Source organism: Lagenorhynchus albirostris, chromosome 6, assembly GCF_949774975.1.
Source record: "Lagenorhynchus albirostris chromosome 6, mLagAlb1.1, whole genome shotgun sequence".
Lineage (NCBI taxonomy): Eukaryota > Metazoa > Chordata > Mammalia > Artiodactyla > Delphinidae > Lagenorhynchus > Lagenorhynchus albirostris.
The window spans coordinates 38,929,797-38,954,227 of record NC_083100.1 but is presented as its reverse complement, the minus strand read 5'-3'; the positions used below and the strand labels follow the sequence as shown (position 1 = coordinate 38,954,227).

General features: G+C 40.7%; 1 protein-coding gene across 2 annotated transcripts in view; it reads right to left on the bottom strand.

Annotated features, from left to right (window-relative positions):
- Positions 1-24,431, bottom strand: part of HECW2 (HECT, C2 and WW domain containing E3 ubiquitin protein ligase 2) — a 417,979-nt gene that overhangs the window by 28,539 nt on the left and 365,009 nt on the right. For both annotated transcript variants that reach the window (XM_060152403.1, XM_060152405.1), the window contains 4 exons: positions 22,855-22,964; positions 13,061-13,181; positions 11,236-11,349; positions 3-155 (listed from right to left, as the gene is read on the bottom strand). In XM_060152403.1, the coding sequence (XP_060008386.1) occupies positions 3-155; positions 11,236-11,349; positions 13,061-13,181; positions 22,855-22,964 (498 nt within the window). The remainder of the gene's footprint in view (positions 1-2; positions 156-11,235; positions 11,350-13,060; positions 13,182-22,854; positions 22,965-24,431) is intronic.

Sequence of the window (24,431 nt, the reverse complement as noted above, 5' to 3'; positions counted from 1 at the left end):
ACCATTCATGGTGATTGTCTACAAAAGCAGACATGGGACTTATTTGTACTGTGTATGTGTCATTGGCTGAATATTCAAATAAGCCATAATATGGGTTAAAGAGTTCTCTGGATACCAGGAAGAAAAACTCTCTGGAAGGTCCACTGTAATCCAACCTTTAAAAAATTCACAAAAAGAACAACCAGTTATTATCTTTTTCTATTTATTAGACACATTTTCTACAGTGCTCAACTTTCTACAGAATACTCCTTAGAAGTCTAATTATCCACACACCAGGATTGTCCAAAACACTGGACAGAATGATCATGATTCCTGATCTCAAACATGTTTTGACCCAAAATAACGTAATGGACATTTATATGGAGCATATCTAAAACTAAAACTACATATCAGATAATGGATGAGATAGGCAGTATGCTGATAATTTGATTGTATAAATATGCAGAAAAACGTAAATTGAAATGCCCAGAGTCAGGTTATGGGGAGAGAGAGTACAGTGGGAATGCTTTATTTAAGCAGGTTAAACCAGAGGGCATCAGCTACATACATCCATGGGACATGGAGTCCTCATGGATTTCTGAAACACTTTTAAATGGGAAGGAAAGAGACTTTAGTGGATTGGTGAGAGGGTATTACAGATACAAGGCCTCCTAGGGAGATCAGAGGCAAAAGATGGAATGATAGGGTTCACATGAAAACTTTAAATTATAAAATGCCACGGAAAACTATAAACAAGAAAAGTGAGGGTGTCTAAAGCTTCGTTGGTAAGGTATTTGGAGAAGAAGCTGAAACTCCAGCGCCTGAACTACAGTGTAAATTCCATTTTACTTACAAAGAAATCAGGGTCAAAGTAAATTTTGAGAAATTATTGTGTGAGGTTTGAGGAATGACAAGTGGCCAAAAATGCTGAGAGCAAAAAACACAGCAAAGAGGAGTTTGCAATAAAGCAATTTGATATGCTCAATTTAAAATGAAAAATGTAAAGTACATCTACCCTATGATAAAAAGTTTACACAAGGGTTCAAAGACAGGAAGGAATTCTGAAGGGGGAATGAAAGCTACAGATAAGTTGGGGTGGTGGGATTTTATAAGACTTCCTTTGTTCACTCTATTTTTTTTCCTCTTATGGAATTTCCTCCAGTGGGCATTACTGTTTTTTTTTTTTTTTTTAATGACAAAGAAATCATCTGAGTCTTGGGTGGTGATGGGATTCTGTGATAGAGAAAAGCATCCTATTATAGGTAGAAGAGGGAGTTGGAATACTAGTAAGAAAAGTGAAATGGCTTTTATATGTCTTAGACAAGAGTTTGATAGAATTTACTTAGAACAGACCTCAGCTATCCACCTAACTACTTTCTCAATTTTTGCGATATACGCACTGCCATTTCCTTAATATTTCTAGCTTTACTTGCTTTTCCAATGTAGCCTTGTCTTATACAATATTGATGGAATTATGATGTGCTAGCTTTATATCTTTTCTAATACACATTAAAAGAAACACATAAATATTAAAATAAAAAATGTCAGTCTATGTAATAGCTACAATCATTTCACACCTCACCAGTCCACACTGCACTTTAGGAGATATGAGTGTAGACTGACAAGAAACCTATGTGTACAGAAAAATGCAAACACAGCAGACTCTCAAGGCCAGAGAGGCCTTAAGGTGACATGACAGAACTGCCTTCTGGGGCAGCTGAGTATACTGTGGCTACCAGGAACTGTGGGACTGTGCTCAGATCACCCTAGGGGGGGCTCCCAAAGCAGCCCTCTGGCTGCCTGCCAGGTACAGTGACGCAGGCTACCCCTCTTGGTGCCGAGACCAAGGCAGCGTCTCGTGGCTTCCTTCCACTGTCCTCGTTGTGGTCTCTGACGCCACCAAGAACAAGTAGAATACTTTTTCCACTTGAACGCTCTTCACATACTTAGAGGTTTTCTTTCAACAAATATTTGAGTGCCTATTATGTTTTGGGTATTAATCTAGATGCTAAAGATGTAAATTTTTTTTCAAAAGTCATTTTCTACAAGAACTCTAAGTTCAGCAGTTTCCATATCCTTGGTCCCTGCCCCCTCCTCACTCATGAACACAGACACTTCTTTCAACCTCCTCTCAATGCAGGGTAGGGAATTCCCTCACCACACTGGTCCTCTGCTCTGGACACTCTCCAGGTGTCAAAGTCTGACCTAAGGGGGCGGTGTCTATGCTGATCACAACACTCAAGGTGTGGTCTCGTTAACAAAAACTTAGAAAGGGCCCTTGACCTCTTTTCCTGGAACTTTTCCCCACTAATGCAGCTTAATATCACTCTGCCTTGTGGGGCAGTCACTTGACTCTGTTGACTCATCATGAACTAGTCATCAGCTCAAACCTTTCACCTATGCTTCTTTAACCTAGGACTCTCCCATACTGTCTGCACGTTCACTGTATCTTTTTTGTTTTGTTTTGTTTTTTTGCGGTACGCGGGCCTCTCACTGCTGTGGCCTCTCCCGTTGCGGAGCACAGGCTCCGGACGCACAGGTTCAGCGGCCATGGCTCACGGGCCCAGCCGCTCTGCGGCATGTGGGATCTTCCCGGACCGGGGCACGAACCTGTGTCCCCTGCATCAGCAGGCGGACTCTCAACCACTGCGCCACCAGGGAAGCCCCTCACTGTATCTTTTTAAAACCTAAGTACTAGACGTTATAGTTTTCCTACTAAAATTCACTTTGTGAGACTGAGTTCATGATTCCAGTCTACCTGGATCCCTGTGGATGCAAAACATCTCTAAATTTCCTATCGATGGTGAATTTCAGACCCCTGTGTCTCTTTAGAAACAGAGAATGCCATCAATAGTATCTGAACAGTCATTTCGCCCATCCCCTCATTTCATTGAGAAGACTGGGGCTGAAGGAAATCACTGACTTGTATCAAATGAAAGCTGCAGTGGGGGATCCAGGTCTTGACACCAGTTTCCTGATCCCAAGCGTAATGTTCATTATTCCTTACAGCTCACCCTTCAATAAATTTTAAACGCTCATAAGCAAAACAACGTTGCTTATGGCAAACTATGGTCTGAGGGCCAAATCTGGCCCACCCCCTGGCTTTGTAAATAAAGTTTTATTGGAACACAGCCACGCCCATTTGTTTATGTGTTGTCTGGGGCTGCTTTCCTGTTAGGATGGCAGAGTTGAGTAGATGCAACAGGGAATGTATGGTCTGTAAAGCCTAAAATATTTACTATCTGGCCCTTTACACAGAAAGTTTGTCAACCCCTGCTACAGAAGGAAGTAGGAGGAAAATGCTGCTTTATTAAAAAACCTGACTTACCCTAAACCCTCTTCTTTAGTGAGGATCACTTCAAGGCAAGATAAAATGACAACGATACCCTAGGGTGTAATGCAACCTCCAGGAGAGTTGCACACACCCTAGCGTGAGACGGTGAGTGAGCCTTGGCCTGCGGGGTCCCTGCTCTGCAGAAACCTTCAGACACAATCAAGGCACACGAGGATAAGGGTCACAGACAGCTGAAACATGAGTCAAACACTCTGTGAGTCAGTTTTCTTACAAAGAGACAACTGGTATAAGTAAAATGGGTTTTTAGCTGCTTAAAATTAAACAGTGGCATTCAGTTAGAAACAGCAGGTTTTCACTGAGCTTCAGCTCTCAGTATTTTAATAATACCGCACTTAGCAGAGTGTTTTATAATTGTCTGCCTCCCACCAGACACACATCTAAACTGTAAACCTACTGAGGGCAGGGACTATGTCTTTCTCATTTCTGGATCCTGAGTACTTAGCCTGATACATAGGAGGGGATCAGTTTATATTGCTGAATCACTGAGTGGAGCTGTCTGATGCTCTCTAAAGGAAATCAACATAATTTACATTGTTATTTCACATCTAGCGGAGTGAACAGTTTTGCACAAGTCTGCCTTATATTCAATGCATTAATAGCTCATGCCAGTCCTTAAGAGACAACCCGATTAGCAAACACTGTCAGAAATCGCTCAAGTGAATTATGCTTAGAAAGCTTGCTCCTTGTCTTTTCCAAGTCTAATATCTTCTAATATGGTAGAGTTTGTTAAAACAACAAAGATGGACCTCACTGATTGGTTCCTTTTTCATGATGATAACTAAATCTGGCTAAAGATACAATGAATGTCCCCTGCGGAGTTAAGTTGAAAAATAAAACTCCTTTTTTTCCCAAGAGAGAACAAAGCTAGCAGCTCCTCTAGGAGGGAAATGTATCTTCCTCAACTGCTCAGGCTTTTATCTGCTGTTTTTTTAACTCTAGCAGCACTGATAGAGTCACTCTAAAGCCAAGACAGTTTTTAAAGTTTGATTTGATTATAATCTGAAATTTAGAACCGCATATCTGAGGGCAGGTTGTTGACTACACATTACATATGTCTACCTAATTCAATAAGACGTGTCCCAGCAGGATACCTTATGCATGCGCTTCCTGTCTTAGCAACCTCTTCCATATAAATAGTTAATATGACTCATATCACAGGGCTCATTTGTTACATTCCTGTTCTGCCAGTTAGGTTGGTTCCACAGCTAAAGACTTGGCATGGAAATAATGAAACTCCGGACAACGGGTGTGTAGCCACACAACAGCTGCATCTGAGGCCATTTCGGAATAAGCACAGATGTCCTTAGGGTGGCAATGTCGTTTTGAGCCCCATGAAGTGCCGATGAGGCATTTTAAACACCATCCCGTTGCTGGGCTGACACCACCCGAGTTGTTAGTAGCAGCCAGTGTTTGTTAAAATAAATAGTTTTATTCTCCTGTTCTTTATTTTCAACTAAAATTTACCAAGTATTCCAAAGGAAGTAGACTATAAAATGCAAGAGGATGGTGCCATTGGGAAGTCTCACTATCATTTCCTACAAGTTTTCTGGAAGACTCTGCTTTCTTACAAGTTGGTTCAGGCACAGATGGCCTACACACCCGATTCAGCCTCAGATACTTATAGCAGCAAGGCTTTGGTTCTTCAGCCACTGAAGAAGGCCTGATGGGTGAGTAAGGAATTTTGTGAGCCATCAGTATGACGAAGTTTTACCTGGGGATACCAAGCCAAAGCCTAGATACAGAAGCACCCTTCTCCAGCATGGCATGCATCAGTTAGGTTATCCTGCAAGTGTCTCTTTTTAGAAGAAAACAAGCAGCACCATAAACTTTCACTTGAAGCTTTACACATTGCTGAGGAATAAATGATCAAGCCCAGGACCCCAAACAACCTCTAGATCAGTCAGATGTTAACAGCTGCTGGTTATTTTTAAGCAGGGACCCAAGAAAACCTTTCAGATCTCATCCTCCCTAGCTGCTTTCATCTGTCTAAGTAGAAATATCACAGGAAGAGCGCACCTGTTCTTAAACCCCCAAACTAAAACTGTTTGCACGCATCCCCTCCCTAGTCCAAGTGTGGCTTTGCAAGACAGATGACTAATGTCACATCAATGGCACCTTACATATAATGAACTCATTCTTTCCTAAAGAAAGGTGCCTTTTATAGAGCTGGCCATGGAGAAAAAAAAAGAGGCGAGGCAATCACAGTGTAAACATCCTCTCTTTATCCAGGCCATTATTTCCTTACTTGTTTTGGGTACTAAGAAGTGAATGTACACCTGAAACTAACACAATATTGTAAATCAACTGTACTTCAATAAAAAAAAAATAAAAAGAAGTGAATGGCCCCAAATGTCCCATCAGAACACAACAGTCTGCCTAGCTAAGTTCTGACACCACACATTTAGAAGAAAATAATACACTAGAGAATATGCGGTATTCTACTGGCTCCCTTCCTAAAGAAGCAACTTCTAGGCAGACAGAAGCACAACAGAAAGAGGCAACTAGAGTATGCAATTTCCCACCACATTCAGTCAAGATGACTCAGTTTCCAAGCTCTTCCACCACTGCTGTCTTCTCCTCTTCCCCACTTTGGAAGAGCAGATAACCAAATTAAGTTGGGTAGAGATTTTAATGACTAGAACAAAACCTTCAGCGCTGACCAAATTAAATCACAGTGTTTTGCTTAGAAACCGTCTGCTTTTCAGAAAAAAGCCAAGCATAACATGAAGCATTATTTTAGCGAGATATAATAATTAGCTGTCAACTAGTATATTTACATTAATAGATTCTAGATTTATTTTTGTATTTTTAATTGAATACAGGCATCTCTACCATTCTGGGGTTAATTCTACCTCACATGGAATTTGTAGTCGTCCTGTAAATTTATGACTATAACATTTCCCATCATTTCTCTTGACTCAGCTCTTCCATTTCAGGAACAACCTATATATCATGTGTCAAGACCTACGCAAAGAAACATCTTAAAGCAGAGCTGCAGTCTCTGAGTGAATCTGCTAATTCACACCTTTTTGGAGGGCAGGCAGACGCATTATTCTTAAAAATAAATCCTTTTCTCTTTATGCCCTCACTAATCTATTATAAATAAAGACCCTGATTATGACAGGTAGAAAATACAATCAGTGAGATGGTATCAATAAGAATTGCAAAGTATTATTCCCTCACAGATAACAAAGTTGACTTTAGCAACACAAAATAATACTCTATACATACCAATCAATACCTCTACTAATTCCTTCCACAGAATGAACTGTATCTCTATACTTATTACTCTCCTGACCTCAAGTGCAAAAGGAAGTATACACATACCAAAAATTACCCTGGTGGCAATCACTCATCAGACAGCAAAGAAATAAGAAAAGTTGTTCAGGGAAACATTCTCTAAATCTCCCCAAATCCTGACTCTATGCTTTCTTTAATAAATGTTCTATTTTAGATTAGTTTTTGATGTATAGAAAAGTTACAAAGACAGTAGGGAGAATTCTTATATACCTCACACTCAAGTTTCCCTCTTATCAACATTTTACATAAGTACAGTACATTTGTTACAAAATGAACTGATATTGATACATTATTAACTAAAACCTATACTTTAGTCAGATTTCTTTCGTTTTTGCTTAATGTCCCTTTACTGATCCAGGATCCCATTCAGGATACCACATTACATTTAATTGCCATGTTTCCTTAGGTTCATCTTGGCTGTGACAGTTTCTTAGATGCTTTTGGTTTTTGATGACCTTGACAGTTTTAAGGGGCACTGATAAGGTAATCTTGTAGAATGTTCCTCAATTTGGATTTATCTGATGTCTTCTCCTGATTAGACTGGTGTTACATGATTTTGGGAGGAAGACAGTAAAGTGTCATTCTCATCACATCATACCAAGGGTACATACTATCAACAGGATATATCACTGTTGATTTTAGATTTTAGCCTTGATCACCTGGCTGTGTGTTTGTCAGGCTTCTCCACTGTAGACTTAACTTCTTTCTCCCCCTTTCATACTGTATTATTTGGAAGAAAGTCACTATGTGCAACTCACAATTAAGGAGCAGGGAATTATGCAGAATTATTTGGAAATCTGCACAAATTTGTCTACTGTTATTTATTTATTTATTCAATTGTGTATTTATATCAGTATATAGATATTTATTTTATACTTTGGGGTTCTAATCCAATACTACTTTATTTTTTTGCTCCAATTATTCCACCTTTGACCACTGGCAGCTCTTTCAGTTGGTTCTTGTGTCCCTTTGACATCACTGTGAGCTGTCTGAGCTCCTCTATACTTTCTGGCACAAGATGCTTCAGGTGCTGTCTTGTATATTTCCTGCCCCAGTCCTAGAATCACCCATTTCTCCAAGGAGCCCTAGTCCCTTTTATTGAAGAATGATATTGCAAGCCAACATCTGGGCACTAGGCATATACGTTTTTTAATACCTATTACTAGAGCTAGACATGAAGAACTTACAAAATGACACATTTTGAGGGCATTAAAATTAATGAAGGAAAAGTGACCAGAAAACTTTCAGCTCCATTTCACAATTCCATAGAAAAACCTAGGTAGCTTTTCTCTTTGGGTATTTATTATAATTCAGAAAGAAATGTTATGATCTTGAATTTTAATGTAGTAAGATGACAAAGGCTAAAATAACTTCTTAATTTTATGTTGTTTTGAGGTTTCAATTTTTTAGCAAGCATACTGCGTTAATCTTTCAAAATAGTATTATGTGTTCCCAATGCCTTAATAGCAAAATAAAGTCTATATCTAACAATCTATATGTATGATACTGACATGATAAAGCCATGAGACCAGAAGTTATCTGGCCCCATTCCAGTTTCAAAAAACCATATGCAGAGGGGCCTGATTAAGAGATTGTCCCTGAGGGCTGAGGTCACACCTCAAAATATCCTCCCTCTTATTTTCCTTCTAGGGTTACAGGAAGAAGACAAGAAATGGAGGCAGGAAACATTTGGACATTAGTGGCAATTAAATAAGGTTTCAGGCCCCACTCTGCCTGGGCCTCCTCCTAGGAATGGATGTCAGTCCAGACCATGGGGAGACAGCTTTAGGATGACCAAGCATGATAGCATCTGTTCTATTCAAACCTAAGTACCAGGGTTTCCAAAGACGCTTGCCTACATCTCTGAGATCTCAACAAACTGTGGTCCAACAAAGAAGAAAGGCAGCTGGAGTTCTGGGGGAGGAAAAGTATTCTCATCCAAACCAGACTAGTTATGTAAGGAAATACCTGGAATCCCATGCATACCTGTGATTAGGCTAAAAACATTTGCCTTCATTTTCAATTGCCCACCTGCATCTTTAAGGCAACTAACAAAAGCTAGAACCATTAAGGCTTGTCAGCAACAAAAGGCTCAAGTCTCAGGCAACCTTCTCAAACTTTGTCACATTATATTGTTTTCCCATGTAGTATTTTACTTTAATCTAGTCACAGCTGGGAGACTATACAACACTATATGTGACAAGAGAAGTTATCAGTCACTAGCCGGAATAGTGAAAAGATCCATGGGTAGGAAAAAATTCAGACAGATCAGAGTTCAGGAGTTTTGCCTAAATCCCAGTGCTGGTCTAAGAATCCTGGATGGAAGACAAGAGGCCTAATTTTAAATCTCAATTTTACTATTATCTAGTTCTACTAGCACATGTGAATTATTTTCTACTTTAAAAAAAATTTTTTTGCGGTACGCGGGCCTCTCACTGTTGTGAGCCTAGCCGCTCCGCGGCATGTGGGATCTTCCCAGACTGGGGCATGAACCCGTGTCCCCTGCATCGGCAGGCGGACTCTCAGCCACTGTGCCACCAGGGAAGCCCTATTTTATACTTTGACAGCTCCATTTCATTAACCATAAACCAAATGGCTGAATTTGTTGAATATTATTGCTACGATTCCATAATCTAATATACTTTATTCCTGGGCAAGACTGAGAGAGGTAGCCTTAACATGATCCAAATCAACAGCAGTTAAGGAGTTAAAGAGAAGACAACCCGAGTTCAGACAATCACGCGGTATTTTTAAAATTCACTCTAGTGATGTCTACAAAGAAGGTGCTGAGACTCCAAACCTAAACCTGAAATGAGGAAAGAGTAAGGGGTCTAGGAGAGATGAGAGCTTTCATCTTCTCAAGAGTCATAAAACCACCGTTATGCCTATTTGAATGCAATAAACACCGTGTAGGAGTCTTTACTCATTCATTTCCTAACCCCTATCTCTATGAGCACACTCATGGAAGAGTCATACAAGGCTGGACTCTGTTTATGGCAGGTAGTTATTTTGGTAGGTGTGCCAAAGAAAGAGAAAAAGTGGAGACAGAGAAATAAGAACCAAGGCCCAAGAGATACTGCTGGGGAGATTTCCAGGTGGAACAGAAGGATTCTTCTTTTTTCCTCTTTTTCTATCTTTTTAAAATTGAAGTACAGTTGACATACAATATCATTTTAGTTGCAGGTATACAACGTAGTGATTCCATAATTTGATACATTGTTAGATGGCCACCACTGTGAGTCTAGTTACCATCTTGTCAGCATACAAAGTTATTACAATGCTATTGACTATATTCCCTTTGCTGTACATTATATCCTGTGACTTCTTTATTTTACAAATGGAAGTTTGCACCTCTTAATCCCCTTCTCCTATTTCGCCCATCCTGCATCCTCCCCACGCCCCCTACTCTCTAGCAAACACTAGTTTCTAATTCGTGATTCTGAAACTGAGCTTATTTAACAGGTGAAGTACGATTTACTTAGTATTCCTGTGCACATAACAAGATCATAGATGTTAAAATGCAATTCCTTGCTTTTTTTAAATCTCAAAGCCCATGTTTTGAATCCTCTTACACTGTTGGTGGGAATGTATATGGGTACAGCCACTATGGAAAACAGTATGAAGCTTCCTCAAAAACTAAAAATAGAGTTGCCGTATGATCCAGCAATCCCACTCCTGGGCATATACCCAAACAAAACTCTAATTCAAAAAAGATACATGCACCCCTACGTTCATAGCAGCACTATTCACAATAGCCAAGGACGTGGAAACAACCTAAATGTCCTTCGACACATGAAAGGATAGAGAAGATGTGGTACATATATACAATGGAATACTACTCAGCCATAAAAAAGAATGAAATGATGCCATTTGTAGCAACATGGATTGACTCAGAGGTTATCATACTAAGTGAAGTAAGTCAGAAAGAGAAAGACAAATACTATATGATATCACTTATATGTGGAATCTAAAAGATGACAGAAATGAACGTATCTACAAAACAGAAACAGACTCACGGACATAGAGAACAGACTTGTGGTTGCCAGGGTGGCAGGGGGTGGGGGGGAGGAAGGGATAGAGTGGGAGGAGCTTGGGGTTAGCAGATGCAAACTATTATATAGAGGATGAATAAACAACAAGATCCTATTGTATAGCACAGGGAACTATATTCAATATCCTGTGATAAACCATAATGGAAAATAATTTTAAAAAGAATGTACATATATGTATAACTGAATCACTGTGCTGTACAGCAGAAATTAACACAACATTGTAAATCAACTATACTTCAATAAAACAAACAAACAAACAAACATGTTTTCCCTTTGAGAGAAAGAGTTACGGAGAGAAGAAACGAAACTAAGTTTCTGCTCTCATAAATGATCTATAGTTAGAGATTTTACCAAAGAATTTCTATGTCAAATGATTTAAAAATCAAAGGAAGCTTAAAAAAAAACAAAACTGAAAGGTTTAAGTGTATGAGAACAGCATTTTCCGTCAGAAGGATTTCCTGTTTCAGGCAACCGCAGGGGACAGTGTGGGGAAACATCCTCCGGCAGCCACAGCCTGTGCTTCACAGGCCACTTCTCTGTGTTACTCACCCTTCCTCCCCAACAAATGTGACATACAGCTTATTTCTCTGCAGGTCTTTTCTGGAGTAGCCCATAATCTGATTAAAAGCATCTTCGAGCAAGTGATCTCTTCTGATAATTAACCTGTCCAGAAAAAGACAATTTGAAAAATACAGATTATTTCCTAATCTTTATCTTTCCAGAACTGGGCACTTGCCATTTAACTTCCACTTACCACAATTAATTAGGGGAAAAGTGGAGTGACTTACTATCATCGCTATCTGCAATAAAGCACACATCTGTCTGTAACTCTTAATAGCATTAACAAAAGTTACAACAGAGAATCATTGGTAAATAGAGCACCTCACCTAAGACCTGTAAAACCAATGCAAGAGTCCTTTCTGAATGGTCACATCAATTTATCCCAGAAGGAAAACGATTACAAAACAACACACACACACAAAACATTTGTTTAGGAAAGGAAGAGCAACCCTAGGAGGTAATGTTTTAAGCCTGAATGCACTTAGGAATTCAATTCTTAAGTACCTAGAAAGATAACAGTGAGAACAAGAAGGACAAAAAAATTCTCAGTGTCCTCCAAAGCAGTGGAGTTTACTGTTGTGCTTAGTTTTTTTTTTTTTTTTTTTTTTTTTTTTGCGGTACGCGGGCCTCTCACTGTTGTGGCCTCTCCTGCTGCAGAGCACAGGCTCCGGACGCGCAGGCTCAGCGGCCATGGCTCACGGGCCCAGGCGCTCCGCGGCATGTGGGATCTTCCCGGACCGGGGCACGAACCCGTGTCCCCTGCATCGGCAGGCGGACTCTCAACCACTGCGCCACCAGGGAAGCCCTGTTGTCCTTAGTTTAACTTTAAAATTAAGTGAATCTTGAGATTCCCTAAGTGACAGATACAAATGAATGATACTGGTGGTTGATTAATCTACTTGTGACAATGACAATTTAAGTCACCCTTAAACAGGTGTCAATTTTCCCTTAATGCAAATAGTAATGGAAAGGGAGATGATAGGGAGGCTGAAGGTATGAAAGCTTGATCAGCAAGACCTTAGTAAGTGAAGCTCTGAGAGGTACGGTGTTTGGGGCGGGTTGATGTTTTCGAGGGTGATGAAAGGGGAACCTGTGAGTTCAGATGAGCAAGCCCTGCATGGGGGGCAGTGAGCCATGTGCCTGTTGGGCTGGGCAATTCTCTCACACACCTGGGTCCCGACGCTTCTGCAGTCAGACCCTCCCTCCTCTGTCCTCTCTCAAGTGGCATAGTGATCTCTAGGGGACAGGGGTGGAGGTGGGGCTGAAGGGAGTATGGGTAAGTAGGAAGTTCAGATAATTCTAGGCCAAACAACAGGATGATGTTTCAATTTCCCCATTTAAAGGGAGGTGGATAAAGACAGGCAGAAACAACATTCATGACATATTCCGTTGGACAAGTTAAGCTTACTTCACAGAAGGAAACAGAGCTGAGCAGTAGTCCTACACTCAGGTCAGCCCAGGAGACAGTGACGTGCAATACAAGACACTGTGACAGCCTTATATCTAATGAATATGCGATATAAGTCAACCAAGAGGTACTTTTCAGGAGAACAAAATAAATCAGCTTTTAATTTTGCCTTATTTTTATGTGAAACATGGTCATCTCTTTCCTGTCTGTTTTAAAACCATAAGTTTAATTGTGCTTAATTCAAGAACTATGTTTTAGATGATCCTGTAACTTGCACGTGCCCAGATAATTATGCCGACTAAAACGAAGGCTGGTCATCCCTAATCAATCCATTTCCTACATTCCAAATTGCATCCCATCTTTTCGCCATCTACAAATCCTGGGGTTTGTATTATTTTGACTTACTTTAATTTCCCTGGGCCTTGTCCATATCCTTTAGTCTCTAACTTCCTGTAAAAGTTTCTTAGTTTGGCTTCAAAGTCTCGCTTGTAAGGGGCTGGAGCACGGGCATTGGCACGCTGAGTACCTACAACGAAGCACGAAGAGACAAGGGTGTGGATCTGTGCGATGTCCTTATGTTCATCACATCACCATGAAAAAGATTACCATGGGGCTGAGACCACAGTTCACAAGTAAAAGGAGGCAATACTTTTAGGTCCCTGCACTTTTCACCTCTCCAAGTCGAAGGCTATCACAGAGCTTAACCAGGATCTTAAGATGCCTTCTTTGTGGCCTTCAAATCCTGTTTGAAGAGTTACAATGGTGCCATGTGTTAGTCAAATACGTTCCGCTTTTCAGTCCAAATCGATATGAGTCAAACAGTTACTCATGTCTAATGGTAACTGTTCAGGGTGGAATATCTTTGCTTACGGCTGAGATGATATCACAGCAAATAGGAAGTTATAGTGTGAAAGTATGTGGTATGCAAAGCAAGAAGAGTGAGTTTCCATACTTGATGAAAAACCTACAACATTATATTTCATACCACAGGGTAGAATAATCTTGATTTGAAAACAGAATTCAGCCATAATTGCAGAAGGCACATGTCTCCTGGTTACGCAGAGTAAAAATACTGTGATTTGTTGCATTCTTAATACATGCCAAGTACTGTAATTATCTACAGATTATCTAAAGATGTCATGTCATTACATGTCATTCCATGTCATTCCACGGCAAGCATCATTAATAAAATATAAAAGCAACATGGTTTGTGCCTCTTTCCATAGAAAAATCTGGTTTTGTGTCACACTGTGACTAACCAACAAGCGGGGATACAAAACTGATGATGAATATGGGAATCGGCGCCATGACGAAAACACTGGATATTTCCCAAGACATATTTCACAAAACAATAAAAGAAACCAGAAAACAAAAATTGTGATGTCTTGTGCCTTACATACCATGTAAGCTCCTTAAATATATCTTTATGCATGAATCAACTACGTGATGATTATTTTTTACTAATGCAGTGTTAGGTTCAGCAACAGATGCTCAGAATGGATAAGGTCGGGTTGCTGGAGTGGATATCTTGGTTGGGAAGACAGAAATAGAACATATCAAACAACTAGAGAATAGTTAAGTCTTAAACTAGATGGTATACAAACTCTAAAGCAGAAGGAACAAAACGATAGCCCTGGGGCTATACCCAGCCCTATAGATTTTGTTTGCCACACAACGTTCTAAAGATTTTAAATTAACTGCCAACATTTAAAAATGAGGAGATTTCAAGAAGAAAAAAAAATCCTGATTTCTCGTGAAAGTCAGTTGGGAACTCTTGCAACAACTGGCTTGCATTTCCCTGGGGCTACAGAGGGCAGCTGCCCCATTAGGTGAAGCACGTGCTCTCTACTGTGCCACCGCCACTCAGTGAGGATGCATCTGAGATCAGTGTTATAGAAAAGTAACAGTAAATGAGGATAAGCAGAGATCAAAATGGAAAAGACTTTAGGGAGGAGATGTCATTGGAACCAGGCCTTATAAACATGGGAGAACTATAGTCTATACCGGGGCAGGGCAGCAAGAGCTGGAATAAGCATTGCCTGCATGTTCAGAAGACACGGAGGAGACCCCACTAACCTAGAGCAGAGGGGGAGTGCTAGGACGTAAGTAGGAAATTAAATTGGTCAGAAGTTTGGTATGAAATTATGAGAAGAATTTTTAAAGACCTAGCTGAGAAGTGTGAGCGTGATGCAGCAAGCAGTGGGAAGCCTTTATAGGTTCTTAAGCAAGGGAATAACAAACAAGTGGTGTTTTATTTCAGAAATGATTTCTGGAGTGAATTAAGGGCAGGAAGGAGGAAAGACCTAGGAGTAGTTGAAGCAATGGAGGCCTGAGGGCATGAGGACTAGCCTGGACTATGGTGACTCAGAGGAAATTTTACAAAATGTGAAATAAGAATTGCTAAAAGTAGATAAGTAAGGAAGAGGAGGAAGAGGAAGCTCTCATGGTAATATAAAGTTTTTTTTTTTTTTGCGGTACGTGGGCCTCTCACTGCTATGGCCTCTCCCGTTGCGGAGCACAGGCTCCGGACGCGCAGGCTCAGCGGCCATGGCTCACGGGCCTAGCCGCTCCGTGGCACGTGGGATCCTCCCGGACGGGGGCATGAATCCGTGTCCCCTGCATCGGCAGGCGTACTCTCAACCACTGCGCCACCAGGGAAGCCCCATATAAAGCTTTTTAAACAATAACAATAGCTGTCATTTTTTGTGTCTGCTATGCATTAAGGACCATTCACTTTACAGAGAGGATCTTGGGAAATCCTCACAAGTCTAAGAAGCAGGCATTAGTATTATTACTGTCATCACCACTTTGTAACTAAGGAAACTGAAGTCATATGACAGTGAATAGTAGATTCAGGATCTGAGCCAGGTCTGTCTGATGCTAAAGCAGCATGGGAAATGATGCTGGTGGACAGGAGCATATGAGGCTTTCTACATACTAAGCTGGAGAGGACAGCTGTTCAGGTGGATATACCTTGCAGACACTTGAAAATATAGTACTGGAGTTCCAGTGAGAGATCCGGGCCACACTTGTGGACTAAACAAGTTAGTGTATGTGTGGTGTGGCACTTCGCGCAGTGCCGGCTGCATAAGCAGCCCCATGTAAACGTTAGCTGTTATTGCTATTATCTGCATAGTTGTGAATACTGAACACATGGGGAAATGTACTGAGGTCGGGGAATGGAATTTAATAAAATGGGCTATTGATGAATAATATGTCCAGAGTTCTGTTGGCACAGTTATGAATCTTTTACCCAAAGAGCTAAGAGCTATGCCATAAAGGAAACAAATAAACTTGACCTTAAAAGGTCTGGGATGCAGAAGACTCCTAGGCAGTGGTTCTCAATCTTGACTGCACATTAGAATCACTTAGGGAGCTTTTAAAAATCCCAATGTTCAGGCCACAGCCAGGACATATGACATCAGAATCAGTGGGGGTGACACCCAGACATTAGTGTGTCATGCAGCTCTCCAGATGATTCCAACGTGCAGCCAAGTCTGAGAACCATTATCTCCCACAAGAAGGTCAAAGGTAACCAATGAAACACCTGGGCATCATCCAGGGACCAACACAGGGGGAATACTTCCCATGTATTTGAAAGGTATCATCTGCAACATGAAGGACCATGATCTGCATGGACTCTGGGCTCCTCTCTTGGATGGCTGAGGGACAGAGCCATGCAGCACAAGTCCAGTTAGAGTGGCAGAATAAAGCTTTTGTTGCTGCAGTCTGAGTAACTGCAGACTACTAAACCCAGACAGCTCAGCAAGCAGCCATAATGAATCAGCTTTCAAGAGCGCGATCATTGATAGGGAAGAGGAAAAACAGGAACAAAAAACCGAAAATCTTTCAGGACTCAAAAGAAACCCGATTCTTTAAGAGTTGATGACTTTTGAAAAACAGCACATATACTATTGCTATATAATTTGAGATGCTTAAAAGGATGTGGCAAATGCCATAACGCATTCCATCAATATCAATACAGACACTTAATAAAAATTAGCTCTGACTCCTTTTAAGCTCTAGGTAAAGGAATTCAATTATGGAGGCTCTGGAGACAGAAACTGTTAAATGCAAAAATCCTTTTGCCAATAGTTCTATGATGAAAAAATCATTTACACATTACATCATGATTTAAAAATTACAATAAATTATGCTGTTGGCCCTTGTCAAATTCTTAATGCAAGTCAGGTGCAACTGCCAAGAAAGTCCAGGGCAGAAACAATATTACTTCCACTTTGGAAATAAAACATGATCTTGGAGACTGAGCTCACAGAACTAAGAGCCATAACTGTAAGTGAAGTTCTAGAATAGAATTCTCTTATAGAGAGGGTAATGGCATAGTCTTTATGGTCTTAAGAAAGGAAGTCAGATACGAAAAGGTCAATGTTACATATAGGAAGTGATCAAATGAAAGGCTGGCTTTATGGATAGTCAGTATTATGTTAATTATTTATGGGAAAGAATTTCAGTAACAGATATTAGACTTTTTAAAAATCATTGCTAGGCAGGCCTAAAGTACTTCCATATAGTGTTACGCAATTTCCACATACTGTTAAAAAACTGCACAATCACATACAAACTAAAGAATTCTACCAGGCAAAGGATTTCTTTTCTAGGTGATACTAGAAAAACCTTGGCATCAAACAGCTAAGAAGTCTGGGTCTTTTTTGATGCTGGGTGTGCCACCCAGAACCCAGAATGCTCTGATGACTTGCTCTTGGCCTGCAGTGGAGGGGGATGAAGCCCAGCCTAATTCAGCATGGTTCCAGGCCTATGTACTGGGATGGCTCAGAAGAGAATTTCTTTTCTGTTCACTTTCTAAAACAGATAAACTCTATGACATTTTTTTTTTTTTTTTTGCGGTACGCGGGCCTCTCACTGTTGTGGCCTCTCCCGTTGCGGAGCAACAGGCTCCGGATGCGTAGGCTCAGCGGCCATGGCTCACGGGCCCAGCCGCTCCGCGGCATGTGGGATCTTCCCGGACCGGGGCACGAACCCGTGTCCCCTGCATCGGCAGGCGGACTCTCAACCACTGCGCCACCAGGGAAGCCCTCTATGGCATTTTTAAAACAATAATTCCCTGTTAGTGAATGAGAACAAATTATGAAGCATTATAATAATTTCTGGAAAACTCTATCTTATGGAACATAGATCAACAATGGAAATTAAGAAAAAAACCAAACAAACACACAAACAAAACCTCAAAAAATAGCTGGCACAAAGCACAAGCAAGGAAGTCCTGGCATTTTTGCTTTATTCTCTAAGAGTAATAAAAGGCCCTCAGGTCATTGTTTTGACCTTGTTGATGCTTCCATTTACCTACCATTTATTTATTTGATAATCTGATTTTTCAAATGTTGGCAAATTAAAAGCAATTTATTAAAAGGGGAAAGCTTGAGGGCATGCCAGTGACAGGCATCTTCTGAGAGCGTTAGGGGTGGGAAGCAAGGGAGAGTAACAGCAACAAAAAACACAAAAATAAAAATACCTGTATATTGTGACAGAGATAGTATTTGGTTTTCCTCCAGTCTCTGGAATCATAACTCCCCCAACCCCACCTACCCAGAAAGCATCCTTCATTTGTACTGTTTGGTTCCTAGATCATCTCTGTGGGGCTTAGCAAAGAGAAGGGATAGAACACTTTTTCTAACAACAAGTATCAAGCTGCTTCAGAGACTGTGGGAAAGGGGAGGGATGGAAGAGGGAGAAGGGAGGGTGGGAGGAAGTCAAAGAAGGAGGAAGGGAGAAGAGGGAGAGAGAGACGCTGAGAGAGAGAGAAAGGGAGGGAGAGAGGGAGGGAGAGATGGAGGGCGAGAGAAAGTGAGGAGGAAAGGAAGGGGGAGGGGAGGGGAGGGGAAGGAAGAGAGAATATTTGTGAAAAGGGTCGATGAGATAAGCAGCAGCTGGGATACTAAGACTTTGGAGGAAGAGAGGGGAAAAGAAAGTCCTTAAGGAGGTGCACTGTGTGTTGAGAGAAACAACTGCCCTGAAGACAGCCTTCAGTAAAGACCCACACAGCTCTTCAGTGCTCTCTGGTCTGTTTTACTTCTCTTGAGTGTGATCTGGTGCTCTACTGGCTTCCAGAGTGTCCAGTTCTAGTCAAGTTATAACAGCTCTGTATGCTGATCCCCCCGAACCGTGAAATATCCTCAAGGCACTGTGTCTAGGGAAGCAGGGAGAAGTATAATGTATTTATGAAAGAGTCTCAGCAAATGGTGGGTTAAACAAATTCTCAGATGACTAATGTCACAGCTTTGGTCACGTGGAAAATTCACATAAGTAAGCACGTCTCCAACAATATTAGATAAATTAGGTGTTCTTGCATTTCAATTCCTAGAAATGTACAGCTACAAAAAGTCCTTAAATAAAATTCTGGATCCTATATTTGGCATAATAAACCATATGGTAATTGGAAAGATCTTTTCCTTCTGGCATAGCTAAGGTTGGGACTGGCATTATAATGGTCCTAGAAAAACAAACCTTCACATTCCAAAATTTTGACAAATTTTAGGTGAGCACTCTAACAGCTGCAAAAAGCAGCGAGTCCAAGTTTCCAAAGCCCCTCTCTCTCCTGCACTTGAAAAGACATGTAAATGGGCTTGGAATGGGGAAAAGTATGGAAAGTTTAGCAGGTTCCTGGGTGTTCTGAAAGAAGATCATTAAAATTTATGATTGTCGTAATTTTTCCAATATTATTCTCATACCACTAAAAGGGATGAAATTCTAGTCACAAGAAGGAGGATCAGACAACTTGAAAAAATCTGTTAGAAATGTTTTCATAAGAACTTTTAGGAGTACTGGTAGAAGAGGCTATTTTACTCAAAGAAACAGAAGATTCCTCCACAGGGTAAATAAGGCTAGTCCTGCCCTTGTTTCATGTGGAATTAGTTATAGTTACTTCCATTGATATCAGGCAGTACATCCCGATTTCAAGATCAAATAAAGTCCACTGAAATAGAGTAGGCCAAAAATATGGAGATGATTCTTCCTGAAAATTAAAACCACCACAAACACTGCTAGCAATTTAAATATATTTGGGTTAGACATGTCTTTGGAAAACGTTTAACTCTCAGTCTGCTTCCAGAATGCATTTATTACCACCATGGGTTACTTATGTACATTTGTGATGCTACATGAAAAGAAGAAACTTAGTCACCATTTAGAATGTTCACAGAGTCTCAAGTCCAGCCTGTCACCGAGAGCACATGCCTTTGCAGGGCTCAGAAGGGAAAGAATCCGGTGATCTACTTTTGCTCTAGGAGGAGGGGCCACAGAAAAGGTCTGGAAAAGAGAGCTTTGACTGGGATGAGCAATACTCCACAGAGCTTCATTCCTTTAGCCATAAAGCTGAAGGGACAACCCATTTCAACCCCCTCGTAGGTTCTAGCTAAGATTAAGGCCAGTCAGCATGATTAAATATCTAGGCAGTCGGTTCTGCAAACATGATATAGATTTACATGTATCAATTATTAGTAGTTCAAATATTGACAAATTAGACTTCTCAGATTTCCAGAAAGAGAGAAAAAGGGATAAACTAACATTTATTGGATGCTTGACATGTTTTAGGCACCAGGTGAGGCATTCTCCTCCAAATAACCATGGGAGGTGATTACTATCATTCCCATTTTAAGGAGAAAGAAATTCAAATTCAGGAAAGGAAGTAAACTGCCCAAAGTCACACACAGTTGGTAAATGACCGAGGCCAGCTGTGAATTCCATTAATTTTTCCCCTACACCTTTACACTTATCCATAGAGCCATATACTTATTTTCTTTTCATCCTGTATCATCAAAATAAGTGTCCCTACTTTGTTCCAAAGTTGACCTGTGCTTTGCCTCCAGTGTCCTGCCTTCCCACGGGCCTGTGCTGTGCTGACTGCTGCTTCTTCGCCCCATTCAACAAACCACTTTCCTTCCACCCACATTATCTGACCTCCGCACACACATGCTCAACTTCCCCATCCTAAAATCCCTTCCTTAATTCCTCTTCTCCTTCTAAGTACTGCCTTATTTTGCTTCACTTCCATATTTCATGAAGAGAGTATTTTTCATGCCTGTTTTCTACTTTACATCTTCTAGCATCCTGTAACTGGTAACATTCCAGTTCATGACCTATTAATTCATAGAAACTGCTTTGGCAAAGGCCACATATAACTTCATGATTTTCAAATCTAATGGCCTCTTCTCAGGCCTCATCCTTCTTGACTCCTTTGAACACCTGGCCCTGTTGGCCACTCCTTCCTTCTTGAAACATGGCTTCCCCGAAAAGACTTTCCTAATTCTCTTTCAAAATCCACTGGCTCTCTCACTTTCACTTGCACCCTCAGCCTCTCCCTTAAATATTGGAGTTGCTCATGTCACCATCCCCTATTTTCTCTTCTTTTCACTGACCTGTCCTCCCTACTTCCTCTGTCTACCCAATGGGCTTCAACAGCCACCAGCACATCTGTATTCCCAGCTGCTAACCTCCCCTGAGCTCCAAGACTCTGTTTCCAGTTGTCTTTGGGTTTCCATCTCCAGTTGGATGGCCCAAAGATTCTTCAACAAAACATGTCTCAAACCAGCCTTTCACCTCTCCCCTCCAGTCTAACCTTTTTCCTTTCTTGGTAGATGGTGTTACCATCTGTCTAGCAGTCTATGTGGTGAGAACCTTAGAATTTGCCTTGACTCTTCCCTACTTGGACTTAAAGTTCTAGAATCTCTACATCCAACATAGCCTTTTCTCTATCACTGTTAGTCCAGCCCTTATCATGTCACCTGGGTTAATGCAACAGCCTCCCAGATGGTTTCTCTAACTTTAGTCTCTCGTCTTCTAATACATCCTCCACATGGCCACCAAACTGAACTTTATAAAACAGGATATTCCTGTTTGTAAATTTTCAGTGGCTCCACATGGAGTACAAAGTAACACTTCAGTGGCCAACCAACTCTAGCTTATCTTTCCAACCTGTGCTTTGAGAACTTGCCTTTACTTGTATCTATTAATTTGTCCTAAACTACTTTCATGCTTCTGTGGCTTAGCTCATGCTACTCCTTAGAATGTCTTCGTTCCTTTGGTCCACCTGGTAAAATCCTATTCATCATTCTTCAAGGCTTCCCTTTATACCTTTCCCCAAACACCCCACCCCTATCTTGAATGAAGAATTGTTCCCACACATTTCTTCATTATAGGACTAAACACAGAGCTTTTGGAGTCACTTGTTGACTTACTGCCCCACCGTGAATTTTCAAAGGCAGAGACTGTATTATTCATCTTTGTAGAACCAGGGTCTAATTCAGGGCTTGGATCATAGCTGGATGCTCAATAAATCTCTATTAAATGAACAAATTAATAGACCTTTTTCTGTTTGCAGTATTCAGTTAGGCTGCAGCTTCACTATGATACCAATATATGAAAACAGGTGTTATATATCAGAGAACACATAGCAGCTTTTAGTGACACATACGGAGTTTGGATTTCTATTAAAATAGTTTTAAATTCTGATAACTGCTTCAGTGTGAACTATATATGGCTTATAATAAGGATAAATAGAGCTGATGTTCTGTCAACATCATGACTACTTTCCTTAAAAAATAACTCATTTGCTAAGCTGCATTATCTACTATTTATTCATTCCTCCATTCATTCCTCCATTCACACCATACCCCTTTCAAAAAGAATTTAAACTTAAAATTTTTAGTTAATTTCATCTATCAGCATGTTCTACCTGCCCATGTATCTCTGGTCTTCCTATCTAATGCAGTTAGTAACTACTGAAGGGAAAAAAATTATCCAAGACCATTAAACTCACTAATTCTAATTCTATAATATTTCTTGAAAATAGATTTCTCTTTATTATTCATTGAATCAATCTCCTAACTAGAACTTTTTAAATCCAAAGAGCTAACATAGCATTTTGTGCCCTAATATTTTCCAAGATATATTAGGCACTACATAACATAATGAAAAGTAAATTCTACATCTGAGTATTTCATGCTGCTGACATTTACCCTATTTTGGAATGTCATTATTTTCCTGTCAAAATAAATCCCCATGGAAACAAGCCAGTTTTAAGAGACAGGAAGTACCACAGAATATGTACCTGTGCTAACAGTACAGATGTACCCAAAGTGTTCCCTTACTGTCCTTTATGAGGACAGAACATGTGACTTCAGGGCTCACTCCTCAGAGAAATTGCATGCAGCCGGTGGACTCACCTGGTGAGTTCTGGGGAGAGGACACAGGAGAGCCACGTGGGGATTGACAGTAGCTGGGATGGAGTAAGGCATGTGGAGGCACATATGACATTATCTCTTCTTCAAATAAACTGGGGAAAGACAAGAAATAAAATGCATACGTTAGCCAAAGAGGTGGGTAAATGCCTTGTTTCCGCAATGAGTAAGTCGATCTCTCGCTCTGACCAATTCCATCTGAGGTCCACTTCACGTTCTAAAGAAAGCACCTGTCCCCCTTCTCCTGCAGGTAATTAGTGGGACAAAAACGGGTGGCTCTTGCATCTTTTGTGAAACCTGTGGTTATTTGCCTGTTTTCCTACCAACTTTGGACAGCATGATCTCTATTTTGTTACTTTTTTTTTTTTTTTTTTTTTGCGGTATGCGGGCCTCTCACTGTTGTGGCCTCTCCCGTTGCGGAGCACAGGCTCCGGACGCGCAGGCCCAGTGGCCATGGCCCATGGGCCCAGCCGCTCCGTGGCATGTGGGATCTTCTCGGACCGGGGCACGAACCTGCGTCCCCTGCATTGGCAGGCAGATTCTCAACCACTGCGCCACCAGGGAAGCCCCTCTATTTTGTTACTTTAAATGAGTTTGAGTTTGCACGTTCACCTGAAAATAGCCTGGGTTTTTACGTCTAGGAATATGAGTCAAACACAAGAGACAATGTTTATGGAAGACCCATAGTAAATACACAAAGTATGTTCATACCTTCATTCTAAGACACATACAACATGATCTCAGCCTTCAAAGAGCTCGGGATTTCATTGCAGAATTAAAAGCAAAAGAAAACAAAACACCTCTTAAATAATTACAACTGCTAAATAATAAGCTTCCTCATTTAGTCTGGCTTTATAATGTTTTTCAGATGTGAGGCTTTTGATGTTATTCAACCTAGTGTCTTCTTTCTCCTCCATACTGAAATTTCTGTTTCTAATACTCTCCTAAAAGATAGTAACCAGGGATCTGAGATCTTGGAATCCTAGACTTTTCATTAACTGTTATGATAAAGAAATATACTACTGATTATCAAATATACAAACACTTGACAAATAGAATCAACAATATAAGTAAGAGTACTTGTGTTTTTAAAATTAAGAGTAGAAGTAGCTTTCCCTCAACTTTGGTCACATCTAGAAACCTGCTACTTGTTTTCAAAAAACATTGAGAAAAAGTGCCAACAGTTTAGTCTTGCGAAGATTTAAGGAAAGAACTCCTCAGGGTTATAGCACTGGTTTTCCACTGAGGCTATTTTGCCCTTCCCCACACTCTATGGGGACATCGTACAATGTCTGAGGATGTTTTTGGTTGTCGTAACTGGGAGAGGGGGTGCTTTCGGCATCTAATGGGTAGAGGCCAGGATGCTGATAAACATCTTACAATGCACAGAATAGCCCCCTGCAACAAAGACATATCCAGCCCAAAATGTCAATACTTTTAAGGCTCAGGGACCCTGGGTTACAGCAATGCAATAACAACTTGATAATTCTTTCTCTGGTTCTTCATTCACCTGCACATGTCTGCTAAACCACTATCACAAAAACATTTTTAGACACCATAGT